The following is a 16,104-nucleotide window of genomic DNA, read 5'->3' as shown; positions in this document are numbered from 1 at the left end:
CTAGGGGTAGTCACCTGAAAAACATTAATTGCAGCATTGCATCTGCCAAGCATGCCTCATATTGCTTTGGCAATGGTGGCATCTCTTGGTTGTATTAATTTTATGGAACAGTGAATCTTTAAAACGAGAAAGAAACTTTCCCACAGAGAAATATAAAGCGTTGGAAGAGTTTCCGTCTTGACTTTCTGATTAGGTTCCGATTCCCACCTGGGTTAAAGAAACACAAAGTCATACACATTGCATCAATTGGCCAAGGATTTGTGGGTAGACTTTCACAGAAAGGAAAGATTACAATTAATTCTATCTTTGGCCATACGTTGGAAGATGTTTTCTGTTTCTTTTTAGTTAAGTGATGTGAGTGAACAAAATAGGAAGATAGAAGCCCAGTCTCGCAAAGTACAAGCTCGTTTGGAGAATCTGCAGGTAGGATCTACTGACACTTCTTGCTGTTTGTCGTCTTTACAAGACAAAGGGTCTAGTGCAAATACTTCCTAATTTATCCTTTCACAGAGAAAACACGAATTTTTAATAATACAGAAGTCTAAAGAAGCTTCCCGTGCAGCCCAGGAACATAAACCGATCAGGCCAGAAAAAGTGACAGCCGTGTCAAAAACTTGTAAGGTAAGGCACACCCTGAACATAAATGGTAATCCTGAGTGTGATCTTCAGGGAAAGTACCATTTACACAGAGTATGTCCATCTGTGCTGGCTTCTCCTTCACTTTAGCAGTCAGTCTCACGTTAAGCGAATGGAATACTCCTCATGCCATTGTGCCTTTGTATGCACGAAGCAGGCAGTTTAGAGCTACTGCCATTTATTCTGAGGTAGACGAGTGAGAATAAGCATCACTCATCTTAAGCATTGTTCCCAAAGACTGGTGCTGATGGAAGAGAAAGGAGAAGCTCAGAAATCTGGAATACAACTCTTTAGGCTCTTTCAGAAAATACACTGCATGTGGTTGCAAAAGAGAATCCAAGATTAAGCTTCTAACAAAGAAAAAGCAAAAACCTCATCAAAGCACAGCTTTTAGGTTAGAAGAAACAAACAGCCACTGGATTCTGGGTGTCAGCCATGTAGAACTGTCATCCATGCGCATCAAGATGAAACAGAGAAAGTTTTCTCGTCTTTCAGCCCAGCACTGCATCTTCCTCTGCAAGCAGATTTCCATATGCTGTCAGTGCAGCTGATGTTAAGCCAGATATGTCCTGCAGTGCAGCCTGCAAAAGTTAGTGCATGTTAAAGGTACCTATCTTGATGTAAATAACTAATATGCTCTGAGAGATGCCCTGGTATGCTTGCAGGTGCCGCTTAATTTACGCATCTATGACCTTTTAACTGTGCTAATGGACTGGATCTCAGATCAGCACCTCAGCAAGCTGATGCATGAGGATGAGAAAGAAAACATCTGTAAGCCAGCAGGCACACTTTCTTCCAGCAGAAGCTACACACAGGGAAAATGCATCAAGGTAGTTCTATAATAAAGCTATTTATCATGCCTGCATCCTTATGTATGTATTCAGCTAAATGAATTGTTCTTAAAATGACAGATATTTCCAGGGCTCCCAATTACCCAAATACACCATGGATTTCCAGTGTAACTCTTGGTATTTTAGGGGTATATTTATTTAGCATTTCCATTTATATAGCCTGTGTTTGAATGTTTGTATCATGGGAAATTTTGGTGGTATTTGAGTTGCTACTGGACTAACACAGCTACGGCTACCCGCCTGAAACTGAGTTCATATTGTTATATATACTAAGCTCCTTATTTTGCTGCTTTTGTTCATTTCAGTGAACTTTCTCTTAGGAGAATCTTATGCCTTACTTTAACAATGATAACAGTTCTACAATGGTTTTTAATTAAGACAACATAAGATAGTGGGGGGGGGACATTACGCATAATATGAATACATGTAATGATCTATGTTATGGTTCTCAAAATAAATGTATACTCTTCTACGGAGCAGCTTACAACAATGACTTGAAGTCATAATCACAGAAATAATAAAAACAAAACCAATTGCAGACAGGATACTTGGAATTAATAGTACATACTGAGTCTGCTAGTGATTCTTCATCTCTTAATATGGTTTAACAACCTCACTCTAGAGAGCCACAGTTGGCTGATTATGCCCAGTAGTGTGTCAGAACCCACAGCTAGCAATGAAGTACACGCATTCAGGAACGGTTATACTTTTATTGCAAAGCTATAGATGCAGTAACACAGGCACTGTTAAGAATGGCGGCAACCCATATAGCCTAATAGGATATAGGGTATTCGTATGCACACCCCCCCCCAATGGCATGGGCCAATTAGATACCCTCCCGCGTGCGGGACAAGCTAGGAAACTTAACGAAAGCTGGGAACCAGGAGTCTCTCACGGTACATAGGAGACTTCCAGACAATACAACCTCCTCCTGGACATCTGTAGAGATAAGCGTTTCGGCCAAGGCAGAACAGCATGGATAGGAATGCAGTAGCAATTAACAAGACACAGAAGGAACTCCCCAACCCCCATGGCAGCATAGCTGACATAGTGGCACATAAGAGGAAGCCATGAGACCCACAAAGGATTGCTCATGAAGAAATGCTGGGTCTTGTTGCTGATTATTGGATCCAACAGCAATACTAGTCTCATCTATAACCAGTGTTTCAGTTCACAAAATCCCAGATGCTTTATGGAGGGCCATGCTGTATGTTACAATTTGTGCTTTGATCCTCCAAGTACAATTTTCTGATCTTGGTTATCTTGTGCAGTCCAGGTGGACAGAAAGCGCCATTGCAAGATCTGCTCTTAAATTAATCTAGTAGTTATGAATCAGGATAACATTTCCATGGGGAATAGGGGTCTCCTGCCCTGTTGTGTGTTGCTGCTGAAGAAACCTCATGTCCCTTAGCCAAATCATCTCTTTTAGCCTGTATACCTTTCCTTCGTGTTGATAACATGGGTAAAATACTGGGAAATAATATGTACGGTACCTTATTGAAACCTTGGAAAGTGAGATGTTGGGATCAGGCAATGGAAGGACATTGCATTAATGCCCTCCTTGCAAACTCCCTGGAGGCAGCTGGCTGTCCACTGCTGGAAACAGAATGCTAGCTTAGGGGGACTCATGATCAGCTTCCAGCTAGGGTTTTGTTCTAAAGATAACAATTCAATAGAATTTCATAAGAATAATGTATATAGGCTATGTACCCTGCCATTTTCTGATATTGATAATATGAGCATACTGTAGTGGTTAGAGTGTCTGGCTCAGACCTGGCAGACCTGGTTCAAATCTCCACTGAGCCACGAAGCTCCTTGAGTGGCTGTTCTCACTATCTCAGCCTAAGCTACTTTATAGGGTTGTTGTGAGGACAGAATGGAGGAAGGGGAAGAACCTCAGCTCCTTGGAGGACAGGTGAAGGAAAAGATGAATGGATGTGAAAGTGAACTTGCATGCAGAATCTGTTGGTTGGATCCGGCTCTTTACAAATTAACGATGATCGTGTCCACTTGTGTGTTACAGATCTTGCCTCTAGTTGCTGAGCAGCTTCAGTGGATGCCCTTTGTGAATCCTAACTTGCACATGCATGTGGTTAAATTTATTTATTGGGCTATCAGGCAATTAGATGGTGGGACACAGGTGAGAAATATTTATGCAAAGTGCTTCATTAGCATTTAGATAAGATTGTTTTCCTTCCAGAGGGTTTCAGCTATTATGCTGTAAGCTGGATGTGCATTTGAAGCAGGGTTTTTTATTCATTATTCTTTCCGTAGTAGCTAAATCATTTCTGTGATTAATATAGTTATCATACAAAGAGTATTGTGAAAGGAAACGGTGGCTGTTCTCATGTGAATAGAGGGCGGAGATCAAGAACTTGATCTGGCAGAGAAGGCTAGAATCCTAATTCCGAATGCATTATTAGGGAGGAAGCACCATTGTTTCCCATTCTTCCATTTAATGCACTCAGGGTCAAGCTGCACTTCACTGAAGTCATTTACAAAATGTAATTAATTCTTACAATATTGTGGAATAGGTACCTAGTTTCCCTCTGACTGGAACTTCAGAAGGGCTGTAAAAATGAACTCAGCTGTCAAGGTGTTAGTTACTCATGAAAGCACATACCCTGTCATAAATTTTGTTAATCTTTAAGGTGCTTCTGGACTCTTGGTCTTTTCAACTGACAAGGGACTGTGATGTCATCCCTCCTTTAGGGAACTCTAAATATTTCTTCTTTTCAAGCTTGTGATTGATAATAGCTTTTATCAAGTGGCCCATCAGTTGAGTACAACATAAATATTTAACATAGTTCCATTGGTTAATGGAATATTTCCCTATAAAAACTGTAATTCACACTGTGTCTGTACATCACATTGCAATGCAGTCATGTTAGCACTTCATTAACAAACCCTTTGGTAGGATCCTAGTATAATGTTTTGATTTAGAGGAAATCAGAGTTTGAATATGGTAGTTATCTCTACACAAGCCTCTCCTGTGCAGAAATTAATTTTTGCTGATGCAAGTATACATATGATCAGGAAGAGGACAGTCAGGTACAGGTCACTGTATTTTCAAAACTGTTAACTGGAAGAAAAATTCTAAGGGATATTTCCTGTACTGCATTGAATTAGATTATTCATGACGTGTTTTCACCTGATGACTGTTACTGTGATTCCATTATTAAGTTTCAGCATCTTTAGTTCTTTTTGCTTTAATTCAAGTCATGTAAAAATTTCTAAATTCAAAAAAAGTTTATCACTGTAGATAGTATTTGTTTAGGGCACCAGTGTTTAGAACCTCATTCCTCAATATGTTCATCAGAAATGCCTGCTTATTGCATCAGAGCAGCAGCATCAACTCAGACATCTGGATTTGGGACATAATATGAGCAAATTGGTACTCTTAAGTCTATAGTAAGATAAATGTCTAAAACAAATAGTGGTCTAGATGGCCTTTATGCAAATATGAAAGTGTACTTTGCTCAGTAGAATAATCCTGTTGTCTTCATGCACTTACATAACAGTACACAACGATGATATCAACAATGAGAAGATTGGGTGAAGACTTGTTTAAAGGCATTTCACCAAAAGGAAGTCAATATGTTTCTTCTGAACATGCTGCTGATCTTAAACTTAAGACAGCAACTTTCTTTAAGAGTGGAAGTGTACCATTAAGAGTTGTGTCAACATTAATTATAATCAAAACGGTGACACAGGGTAAGTTCAGCAAATATTTTGGATTTCAGTATCTTGTCTGTGGTGTCTCCAAAACATCCAGGAAGTACAAGAATGCCCTTATCTCAACTGAAGTAAGGAGGAAAGGGTAAGGGGGAGTGCTGAAGTACATTAAGATTCATTCTAAGGAATAAATGCCAGTTAACATCTGCTTTACAATGCTGTCATACCCAGAATAGGCATAACTATTTATGGATTGGATCCAAGATGCTGTTCTGCCAGCATGGTAGGCTGGAAGAGTGGTGGTGCTATTGGTGGAGGGGGGTGGGTGCTTTACAGGGGTCATTTCGTAGAAAAAGAGGTGCAGGAGCTCATTAGCATAACTCATTAGCATAACTTATTTGCATATGCCACAACCCCTGACATCACCGGAAGTGTGTCAGAAGGCAACACCCACTACAACTTTACCTGGCTGCTTCTCGTTCCTCATGGCCCAACCGAGGGCTGCTGGGAGCAGGGGGCGGGGCTTGTTGCATGTGCCCACCCCCGGGGCTCTTTACTGCCGGAGCTCCGCTCCTGTGCGCTCCTGCAGGAAATGACGCCTGGTGCTTTATACCAGTTCCCCACTCACACTGCAGTCCCTCGCTTTACTCCCCCCCCCCGCTCTTTATTTATTTTTATTTTATTTTTGGATTTATATCCCGCCCTCCCCGAAGGCTCAGGGCGGCTAACAACAAGGACCTTTATGGGGGTCCTCTGATCCTGGGAGCAGAATTTTGTGAAGCTCAGTGGGAAGGGAGAAGCAGAAAAGTACCATGCCATGAGTTTTGCTCCATTTCTGGTCCTTTGAATCCAGTCCTAGTTTTAACTGTAATTGGGATTTTATAATGCCTGTACTCGGAAAAAGTAGAGTGACGAGAGAGAGAGAATCCTGGGCACTTGGCAAGCAGTATGGTAGTTGGGGGAAAGTGACTAGAGATATTGGGGGGAAAGTGATGAGATCCACCAGCTTCACCCTGTGAACATTAATATTATGGTAGAAGCTGCTAAACAAAAGCTATTTAATGCTTTTTATTAGTACCACGAATTCCACAAGGTAGATCAAAAACAGGGGTGTATTGTAAACTACAAAATGAAAAACCACCTGGATCCACAACAGGAAAACTGTGACAAGCATACAATTAATAAATAATATTCAACATAACTTTTAAAAGTGTTTAAATGTGCAGAAAATTAAACAGTATAGTTGCAGAAATATAAGAAACATCAAAAAGAAGTTAACACACATGAAAAAATATAGATTGCCAGCCAAACCAGAAATACCGGCGCAGACGGTCAAGAGTCTGGGTGTGGTCCTGGATGCCTCCTTATCAATGGAGGCCCAGGTCACAAACGTTGCCAGGGTGGCATTTTCAACTCTGCCAGGTCAGGCAACTGGCCTGTCTCTCCCCGACCTAGCCACAGTAATTCATGCAACAGTCACCTCTAGACTTGATTACTGTAATTTGCTCTACACAGGGCTGCCCTTGAGGCTGATCAGAAAGTTACAACTGGTACAGAACACAGCAGCTCAGGTCCTTACCTGTGCTTCACCAGCTGCACTGGCTCTGGGTTGAAACCAGGTCATGTTCAAGGTTCTGTTTTTGACCTTTAAGGCCCTAACTGATCAGGGACCAATGTACCTACGGGACCGCCTGTCCTGGTATGCCCCCTGGGGAGCATTACGCTCAGGAGATCAACACCTACTGGAAGGGCCTGGTCCTGGCCTGGCTGTCCTCAATCAGAGCCAGGGCCTTTTCGGCCCTGGCTCTGACTTGGTGGAACTCTCTGCGTACTAGCATCAGGGCCATGTGGGACTTGTTACAATTCCGCAGGGCCGGCAGGGCAGAGATGTTCACCAAGCATATGGTTAAGAATAGCAACGGTTTTTTAACAACGGTTTTAACAGTAACCGGCCTATTAACTGCCTTCTCACCCCCTCTCTTGCCCCCCCTCCCCATGTTAATGTAAATTGGGGATTAGAAATTTTGTACTGTTGTGCCATGTAGGTGTTAGGTTTTATGGCTTTTATGGTATTTTAGATTGTTTTAATGTATTTTATATGAACTTGTACACCGCTCTGAGTCTGCTAGCGGGGAGGGTGGTATAGAAGCTTAATGAAATAAATAAATAAATGTTTAATTTTAGAACAGCCACCTCAGCTCTGTACCAAAATCAGCTGTATTAGTCTGCAGAAAGCCTATAAGCTCTCTTTATTTTCAGGGACACATTGAAACAATTAACAACATAAATAATTTGCTTAAATCACTCTTGTCTCCCTCAAAACAATAAATGTTAATACATGTAACTATAAAACTATATACATACACCATAGGTTCAAGTCAGATCCAACTGTACAGAAAGCCAGTTCAGAAGAAGTAGCCAAAAAAGCCTGTTGGCCCTGCTGTATGAAATGCAAAATAATATCAGCTGTCACTCAAATGAGTCAACTCTCTCTATAAGCAGCTGCAATTAACCCTTATCTTAAAGGAGCATGACCAACCAAAATAGTCTAGATAAATGAAAACAGATCCAGTCTATCATTCCATGCCTTGTGGCAGATGATGTCCAAGATATAAATCTAAAATGCTTCTCATTGGAGAAAGGTTTTATTGACAAATGACTTGCACGTGGGACTTATCAATAGCAAAAAAGGAGAACTCAGTAGGGCTATAGTTCTTCTGCAAAAAAACCCCAACATGAATCACTAAAGGTACCTCTGAAACCTTAAGCTTACTTTTGATGTTCAGAAATCCGGATTCTTAAAGGACGCGTGGTTTTGCATACATACAAAAACTGATATGGACAGATCAGAAAATAAATGACTTCTGTGGAGCTACGATAGGTGGGAAATGCCCCAGTTTAAAAGATCTGCCAATTACAGGGTGCATAACAGTGTGGAGCTGAAGTGTTTGAGAGCCATTTACACAATCTCCTAATCTAAAATGTTCAAATGCCCCAGAATTTATTATCAGCCTGGATGTTTAAAAAGAGGGAAAAGATGTTTCAGGGCTCTTAACCTTGCAGCCTCTTGTCTGCTTTGTGTATAGTCTATAGACTATCATCAAGAAATTTTGTAAATTTTAAGAAGAAAGAATATAATGTGAAATGTGACCATGAAATATAAAAAGAATCTATCAGATAATCCAGATTGATATGTAATTTAAAATAGTACATAGGCAGTGTTGTGCTTTAAAGTTACAGTACAGTAGGGGGCATCCTAACTAAGCCTTTGCACATTCAAAAATTACTATAGTTTATACAATACTTTAGCAAAGCTATCTGAAAATGTTAATCTGACTTTCTGCTAGTTGAAAGATATTCATAATAACGGTAACATATTTGAGATTTTTGGTAAAACAAACATATTTTTCTGAGAATACTGTTGAGCAATACACACACACAAAACTGGTGAAGGAAATCTTAACGCTAGGTCATGTGAAGTTAAATGTGGATTGAAGAGCTAGAAATGTATCTCTTAGTAAAATTTTTGTACCAGTATACACAATGTTTGTCAAAGATGGGGGGTTGACTTGCGCCAATAGCGTTAACAGTGCAATCCTATGAGGAGTTACTCCGGTCTTAAATCTGTTTATGTCAGTAGTCTTAGACTGGAATAATTGCACAGGATTGTACTGTTAGTCTGCTTGTGGGTGCACCCTTGGTCTTGTTTCATTGATATGTCAATCCATTGTAGTGCATACAAACAGCACTTCTTCTCAAAATATTTAATCAATATATCTCATTCTCAACATATCCAAATCTATGGATACTTAAATCCAGAGACTGGAGCCATGGACAGACAAGGCAGTTCTACAAACCTGAGGAAAGTCTTAGTTTCTGTCAGTAGAAGCTGGGTGGAGGGGGCAGGTTCTTTTCCAGGATTGTCTTGGTCTTTGAGGGAGGACTCATTGGGGCCAAACCCGGCAGCAACCACAGAACAACCTGATACAATGTGACTTGCACAACTTGTCCAGGCCCAGCTGCCTGCTAGAGTTCAATAGCAGCCATCCCATGAAAGCCAATGTGATGTAGTGGTTAGAGGTTTAGACTGGGAGACTCAGGTTCAAATCACCACTCTGTCATGGAACCTCACTGGGTGACCTTGGGCCAGTTACACTTTCTTAAGCCTACCTTAACTCAGAGGGTTGTTGTGAAGATAAAATAGGGGAAAGGAGAATGATGTAATGCTTTGGGTCCCCATTGTGGAGAAAGGCAGAGTATAGATGAAGTAAGTAATATAGCTGAAGCCAATAAAAGGTGGGGGGGGAGAGAGAATGAAGCTTGGAAAGGTGAGGGTATGGGAGTTGCCAGGAGGAGGGGGAAAGGAGGGCAAGTGTAGGGATGCGAATACAGAGGAAAGTGAGGTTCCCTATCACACAACTGAGCCCAGCCTAACCCAGTGGCTGGAGTCATGCAGTTTTTTTTGCCAGGGAAAGGGAATGAAGGAAAACTGAAGATGTAGGGGTGGCTGATAAAGGTAGGTTGGCTGATGAGTAGGAAGGAGAAACATAAGCAGGAAAAGGGGAGATGCTATATGGGCTTTTAGGGAAGGGAAATTTTTTTTTAGGGAAAGGGAAGCAGAAATGCTCCCCCATAAGTTCTTTGTGGGTCCCCCACTCATCAGTATCTTGATTCTGAACCTGACACTGGCTGTGAATGAACCATGAACAGACAAGATAGATCTTTCTACACACCTGAGGAAAGACCCAGGTTTTCAGAGAAATCTGAAATCTTTAAAAAAATATATTGAGGGGGTTAATCCTTCAAAATAATAGAAGCACCACCTGTTCTTTTAAGGTCTCAGTGGCTATTGGGCAGGTAGCTAAGCAACCACAATAACATTTCAGCCTTAATACCGGTTTGATTCAGAAAAGGGCAGGGGGTAGGAAAGGGACAGGGTTGTTTTGGCCTCCCAGTTCCAGCCCTGCTCCTCCTCCTGAAGGCAACTTACTTACCATGCAGTTTATCACACCCAGCTGCCACAGTGATTACCGGATAACTTGGTGCCACCCAACTTGCCTTGCAAGATTCGCGGCCTCCATACAACTTGTGTGACTTGGCTGGAACCAGAAGTGCCCAGCACACATCTCATCTGTGCAACTTGTTACCACATCACTTTTGCAATCTGACCAGATTTTTCTCAGGGAAAGGCTGACGGGGAAGCAAGGAGGGAAAACTGAGAGCCAGTATGGTTTAGTGGTTAAAATGTCAGACTAGGATTGGGGTGATTCAGATTCAAATCCCCACTCTATCATGGAAGCTTGTTGGGTGACCTTGGGCCAGTCACTCTCTCAGTCTAAATTACCTCAGGGGGTTGTTGTGAGGATAAATGCAGGAGAGGAGAGGATAAATGCAGGAGAGGAGAAAAAGACAGGCTATAAATGGAGTAATACCCGGGGGGGGGGGCAGAGAAAGGGGAGAGAATATGGGGGCTATCGGGAGGAAATAGCATAGGGAAGGCAATAATGAATAGTGACCCTCCACAAGTCCTTTCAGGTTCCCCTGAATAAACCAATCGTAGCAGCTTATTTATTGCTTCAGTAAGATGTTACAGATGTTAGCATTTAGACTTTTATAACTGCAGAGATTAAAGGTTAGACTAATCTTAAACTCCACACATAGCAGGAGTCTTTCAGGTTTGGGACTCAACAAAAATGCCAAGCAAGTTCTAGACTTTAATTTACCTTTGTATAAAATGGATGAGTTCTGTTTAATAATCCTGAGTATTATGAGTTTAATGTCTCAAATACATTTTGGTGAATTGACAACTGGACAATATTTTTAAAAACAATTTATGCTGATTTTTCAAGCTCTTTAAATATGTTCCGCAGTTATCATCTGTAGAAGCAAACGCAACAAATGCTTTATGGTACCTTAAGTACAAACATATATTGTGGTTTTTATGGAGTGGAGCCCACTTCATTAGTGCTATGAAGAAAAAAAAATGTAAACAGCAAAAGTAATCAATGCCTGCCACTAGACCTCTTGCATTTTATAGCCTTTTTGCTTTACTGTTTTTTTCTTGCATGTGCCATGAATATGCCATAAATAGTTCTGCTATAGTTGCTTGTTTGAGATGTGATTACTAACAGCAGTGTGTGTTTTTAATATCTACATTCTAATGTGCTTTCTAGCTGATTACTTGGCTCAAGCCTTTGATACACTTTGCATGGATCTGAAGACAGATGAAGGAAAGGCCTTGTTTCTGGACTATCAAGCAGTGCCTATTATACTGAGTCACATAAAAATATCAAGTAAAGGTCTGCTTTCCAGTGCCATTGACAGTTTACTGCAGATGACAACAGAATCCAGTAAGTGTGTTAAATTACAGTCATAATTCTAATACTTATGTAGTTAAGTTCCTTGCGATTATGAAATTGCATTTGTAAAATTGACACTTGGTCACCTGTTACAAACAAGCTTCCCTTCCATGAAACAAGCAGGAACTGTTAACTAACCCTTTTGTTGTTTGTTTTTTAGTTTAACATAGTTGCAGAAGGCATACTAGGGGGAGTGAGCGCCCATAACTTTTTTAGACTTTTTCAAAACTCATTTTGAAAAGGCTGAATGCTGTTTAACTTCTGTAATATTCTTATTGAAGAAGGAGTCAAAGTGGGGAAGAAACAGCACATACACACCTCTTTATATGAAAAGTAATACCCTGATTGTTGCATTGTTTATTTGGCTAAATGTAACACGAGTGGGACATGGCCCATAATCCCCCTTCTTCAAGTACCTCTGTCATATGAACTTGCGCTCTAAGAAACAGAGATAAGAACTGCTACTTCTAGATAATCTCACATGGTTTCATGAATGTAATCTTCTGGGAAGGATGGGGTCAGAGAACCAGAATATATCCATAGGGGCCCTGAGTACATAGGATCCAATTAATAGAACTGAGGGATTGAAGTATCTAACACCATGCTACAGGGCATTTCTCTCCCACCCACCACAATATAATTAGAATGTCTGCATGGGCTGCGGATTGCTTTAGTTAATTTAACCTGCTGGTGTATGAATGTTAATCACTGATCATTGTGTATAATTTCCTTACATATTAGGAATTCAGTAAACTTCCCTTGCTGGCGTACATAAACCTGCAAGGAAGAGTGTTTTTTGCGCAGAAAATTTCCCAGTACAATGCATCTTGCACAGCAATGAAATTGGTGAGATAATTAATTTGTTAATTATCTGGAAGAATCAGTGTTATTTTTCCTTCATTTTGGAGACTGTGTGCTTTTGGCTGCCATCTATTAGAAAAGATTTTCCTTCTGTCTCTAAGCTACCGTCTTTTGGTTGTACTTTTGCACAGAACTTAGCAACATCTTCAGATGTGCCTCCAGCCAGATATAATAATCATTCTGCATTAAAGGCTTGCAGTTAGTTGTACTAAAAGACTAAGAGAGCGCCATACATTCCTATGCAAACCATCCTGCTTGATCTTCCACTGAGATAAAGCACTGCTGAGCACTCATCCCACGCTTTCTGCCTAAGGTGATTATGCTGTTTCATCTTAACAAGGAAATATTGCTCCCTTTTATCTTAAGCCCCCTATGCACCAGTGTCAGGAGAACAGTTTTGCGCGCATCGTATGTTATTGGGAATGCTTTTTTTTAATGTCAGTTGCACAAAATGTCCAGAAGACAAGACCATTGGTTTAGAACCTTAGCGGAAACGCACATAAACAAGGATACCTGCAGTCAACTGGACATTACATACTTTTTGCTTTGCACATTGCCTGGGTTGGCTGGTGAATGTAAAAAAACAGATTTTTGATACTACGTTCATAGCACGGACTCTAATCTGGTAGAACCAGGCTTGAGTCCCCACTCCTCCACATGCAGCTGTTGGTGTGACCTTGGGTCAGTCATAAGTTCTTTCAGAGCTGTTCTCTCAGGAGCGGTTCTCGAAAGAGCTCTCTCAGCCCCACCTACCTCACAGGGTGTCTGTTGTGGGGAGGGAAAGGGATTGCAAGCCACTCTGAGACTCCTTCGAGTAGTGAAGGCCGGGGTATAAATCCGGTATCTTCCTCCTCTTCTTTCTTATCAAGTCACAGCCAGTTTATGGCAACCCTGTAGGTTTTCAAGACAAGAGACATTCAGAGGTGGATGCCATAGCTCTGCATAGCAACCCTGGTACTCCTTGGTAGTTTTCCATCCAAATATTGACCAAGGTTGACCCTGGTTAGCTTCCAGGATCTGAAGATCAGGCTAGGCTGGGCTGTCCAGGTGAGGACAACATGCACATAGGTAGCATGTTTACATAAAGTGTGTGCCTGAAACCTCATCCGCCTACACCTACAAAAACTATAATCTGTAAGGTGGATTTTAAGTTTTTAAGCAGCGGCTGGACAAACACTTGTCATGGATGCTCTAGGCTGATCCTGCTTTGAGAAGGGGGTTGGACTAGACAGCCTGTATGGCCCCTTCCAACTCTGTTATTCTAAGACTACATGAAAGACTATTTCTAAATAAACTATAATCAGTCCTATCTTTTGTAATGAAGAGGGTACACACACGGTAACAAAATTTTCCATGGCTTTTAATGCATTCTGTAATGATGATAGCTAGTTTACATAGGTCTATCAGTACGTATGGCACCTTACGGAGTAACAAGAAAGATAGGTTTGCATCCCAAGGGGATTAGTTTGAATTTCGACATTGGAGGAGGCAGATCAGAACTAATAAACCTTCAATTCAGTCACACCTACTAACTTTAATTAGGGAATGAAGTCCAATAGGGAGCTGAATTAAGAAAGAACTAACAAAGAGAATCACCATGAGCATTCCAGGCATAAAAAGGCTGCAAGGGCGAGAGGGCAAGCTTGTTCAAAGAAGCGTTCAATTCAGTCACACCTACTAACTTTAATAAGGGAATGAAGACCAATACTTTGTGAAAGAGGGAGTTGAATTAAGAAAGAACTAACAAAGAGGAATCTCCATGAGCGTTCCAGGCATTAAAAGGCTGCAAGGGCAAGAGGGCAAGCTTGTTCAAAGAAGCAGACATATCAAGGTGGTAGGCTGGAGGAGCAGAGGTCATGGGCTAGGATATGAGAGCAGAGAGAATTGAAGGTAGAGGCCATAAAGGGCCTTGAAAATGAGGATGAAGATTTTGTACTCTCAGTGGATGGACATTGGGGGGGTTAAGAAGAGATGTTCCATGGTATGAATGCCGGGTCTATTGAATGATCTTTATAGCAAGCTCTAGAAGAAGTGAGAGGGGAGAAGCAATAGAAGAAGAAAGAAGAGATCACACTGCTCATGCGGCAGCAGAAGACCAGGGAGATTGTATTAATCAAGGCAGAATGTAACTAGAATGTTTATGGAGGAAGCAGAGATGAATGATTGGATTTGTTTGTTTTTATAATGATTACATAAAGGTAAAAGGACATGACTTGATGACTGATGAATATGAACATCAAAGCAAAGGAAGGACCATCAGCATTTGACCACAGGATTGGATTAAGTCAAAAGATAGGGTGGACAGAGGGAAACCACTTGTCCCTATGGAAGCAATGCATGAGGCAAGGAGGCGAAACAGCCTGAGGATAAAACCTAGGACATGAAGGGAGTTAAGCAGGAGACAGTTGTGAACTGTATTAAATGCAGAAGATATGGCTAGTAGGATGAAGTTCTCATGAGTCAGCCAGGGCTCAACGATAGCAAGGACTCCTCAGAAGAGGAAGACCCCTTAGGAGGAGAAGAGTCACATGTAGCCATCCTTGAGTTAACAGAAGCTGATTAGCAGGAAAATGAGCTAAAGGCTTGTCAGGATTCACAACCAACAGCTGGTGCATAACCACCGACAGCCTCCAGCCCTGATTCAGCAGATGAACCTCAGTTGGCAATTCCCAGCCCACTGGTATCACTTACAGCCTTAAAGTGCCACAGATGGAGGCTGAGGGCAGAGCTACAGACAAGACGGCAAAGTGCATGCCTCCTGGCCCAACACCAGCTGCTTGCTGATAATGAAGATGAGTAGTTGCAGGATTCCTTTTGAGCAACCAGTTGCAAGCAAGGCCCTTAGGCATAGGGCTATAAAACCAGCCAAGAGAGGCAGTTGGGCATGGACACAACACACAGTAGACGCTAAACCACCAACTCTGCCTTGCCTGACTACTGGACTTCAAACCTTGGACTGAACAACTCTGCGTTGCCTGAATTCTGGCATCTTATACCTGAAGCCTGCAAGCTATTACAGAAGACTTGAGTAGAGACCATTAGCATTGCCCCTGAAAAGACAGTTTGTGGTCTTGATGAAGGCCATTTCTTTGGAGAGCAGAGGACAGAAGCCAGGTTGTTGGGGGATTGAGAGGAGGTAGTATAAAAGTTGACAGTGGATGTAACCAGCATCCTGAAGGAGTTTGACGATCGGGCTAGAAGGAAAATCGGATAGTAGTGGTAGGGGCAGAATAGTCCCAGGGATTTTGATGGGAGTGAAGAAGAATGGATCGAATGGTGGTTTATTTGAATTCAAGAGAGGGGTAAACATTAATAGGGTTGGGAAGTGGGAAAATAGCAAGAGAGGGGGTTACCTTGTAAGGTGGAGAGATTACATAGTAAAGGCTTGCATCCTTTTTGTAAAGCAGCCTGAGAGCTGGAGGAGGAGGAGAATATGTTCATAATTAGCAAGGTTAGCTAGTTCTCCAGAAGTTTTCATCTGAGCAAGAGCATGAACAGAGATGTGAATGAGAGGGGGCAAGTCATGGTTTAGATTAGAGGGGTATTTTTTGTTGTTGTTGAGAGAGAAGGACAAAAGAAAAATTAAGAGGTGACAACTGCAGTGTTTAAACTGTACAAAAATAATGTAAAAGGAAAGCATTTCTAAGAGACTGCAGTTTGTAGAACAAACAGGAACCAGAGCATTGGGGACTTTGGTATATGATGATCAGGGAAGGGTATGA

At 41.5% G+C, this 16,104-nt stretch overlaps 1 protein-coding gene across 1 annotated transcript in view; it reads left to right on the top strand.

Annotated features, from left to right (window-relative positions):
* CCDC138 (coiled-coil domain containing 138) overlaps positions 1-16,104 on the top strand; it is a 37,868-nt gene that overhangs the window by 10,476 nt on the left and 11,288 nt on the right. Inside the window, exons 5-10 of the mRNA XM_015419708.1 lie at positions 346-423; positions 511-621; positions 1,302-1,466; positions 3,511-3,627; positions 5,009-5,201; positions 11,336-11,512. Coding sequence (XP_015275194.1) covers positions 346-423; positions 511-621; positions 1,302-1,466; positions 3,511-3,627; positions 5,009-5,201; positions 11,336-11,512 — 841 coding nt within the window. The remainder of the gene's footprint in view (positions 1-345; positions 424-510; positions 622-1,301; positions 1,467-3,510; positions 3,628-5,008; positions 5,202-11,335; positions 11,513-16,104) is intronic.

This window comes from Gekko japonicus, unplaced genomic scaffold, assembly GCF_001447785.1.
Source record: "Gekko japonicus isolate JY-2015 unplaced genomic scaffold, Gekko_japonicus_V1.1 scaffold1751, whole genome shotgun sequence".
Classification (NCBI taxonomy): Eukaryota; Metazoa; Chordata; class Lepidosauria; order Squamata; family Gekkonidae; genus Gekko; species Gekko japonicus.
This window is presented reverse-complemented; position numbering and strand designations above follow the sequence as displayed.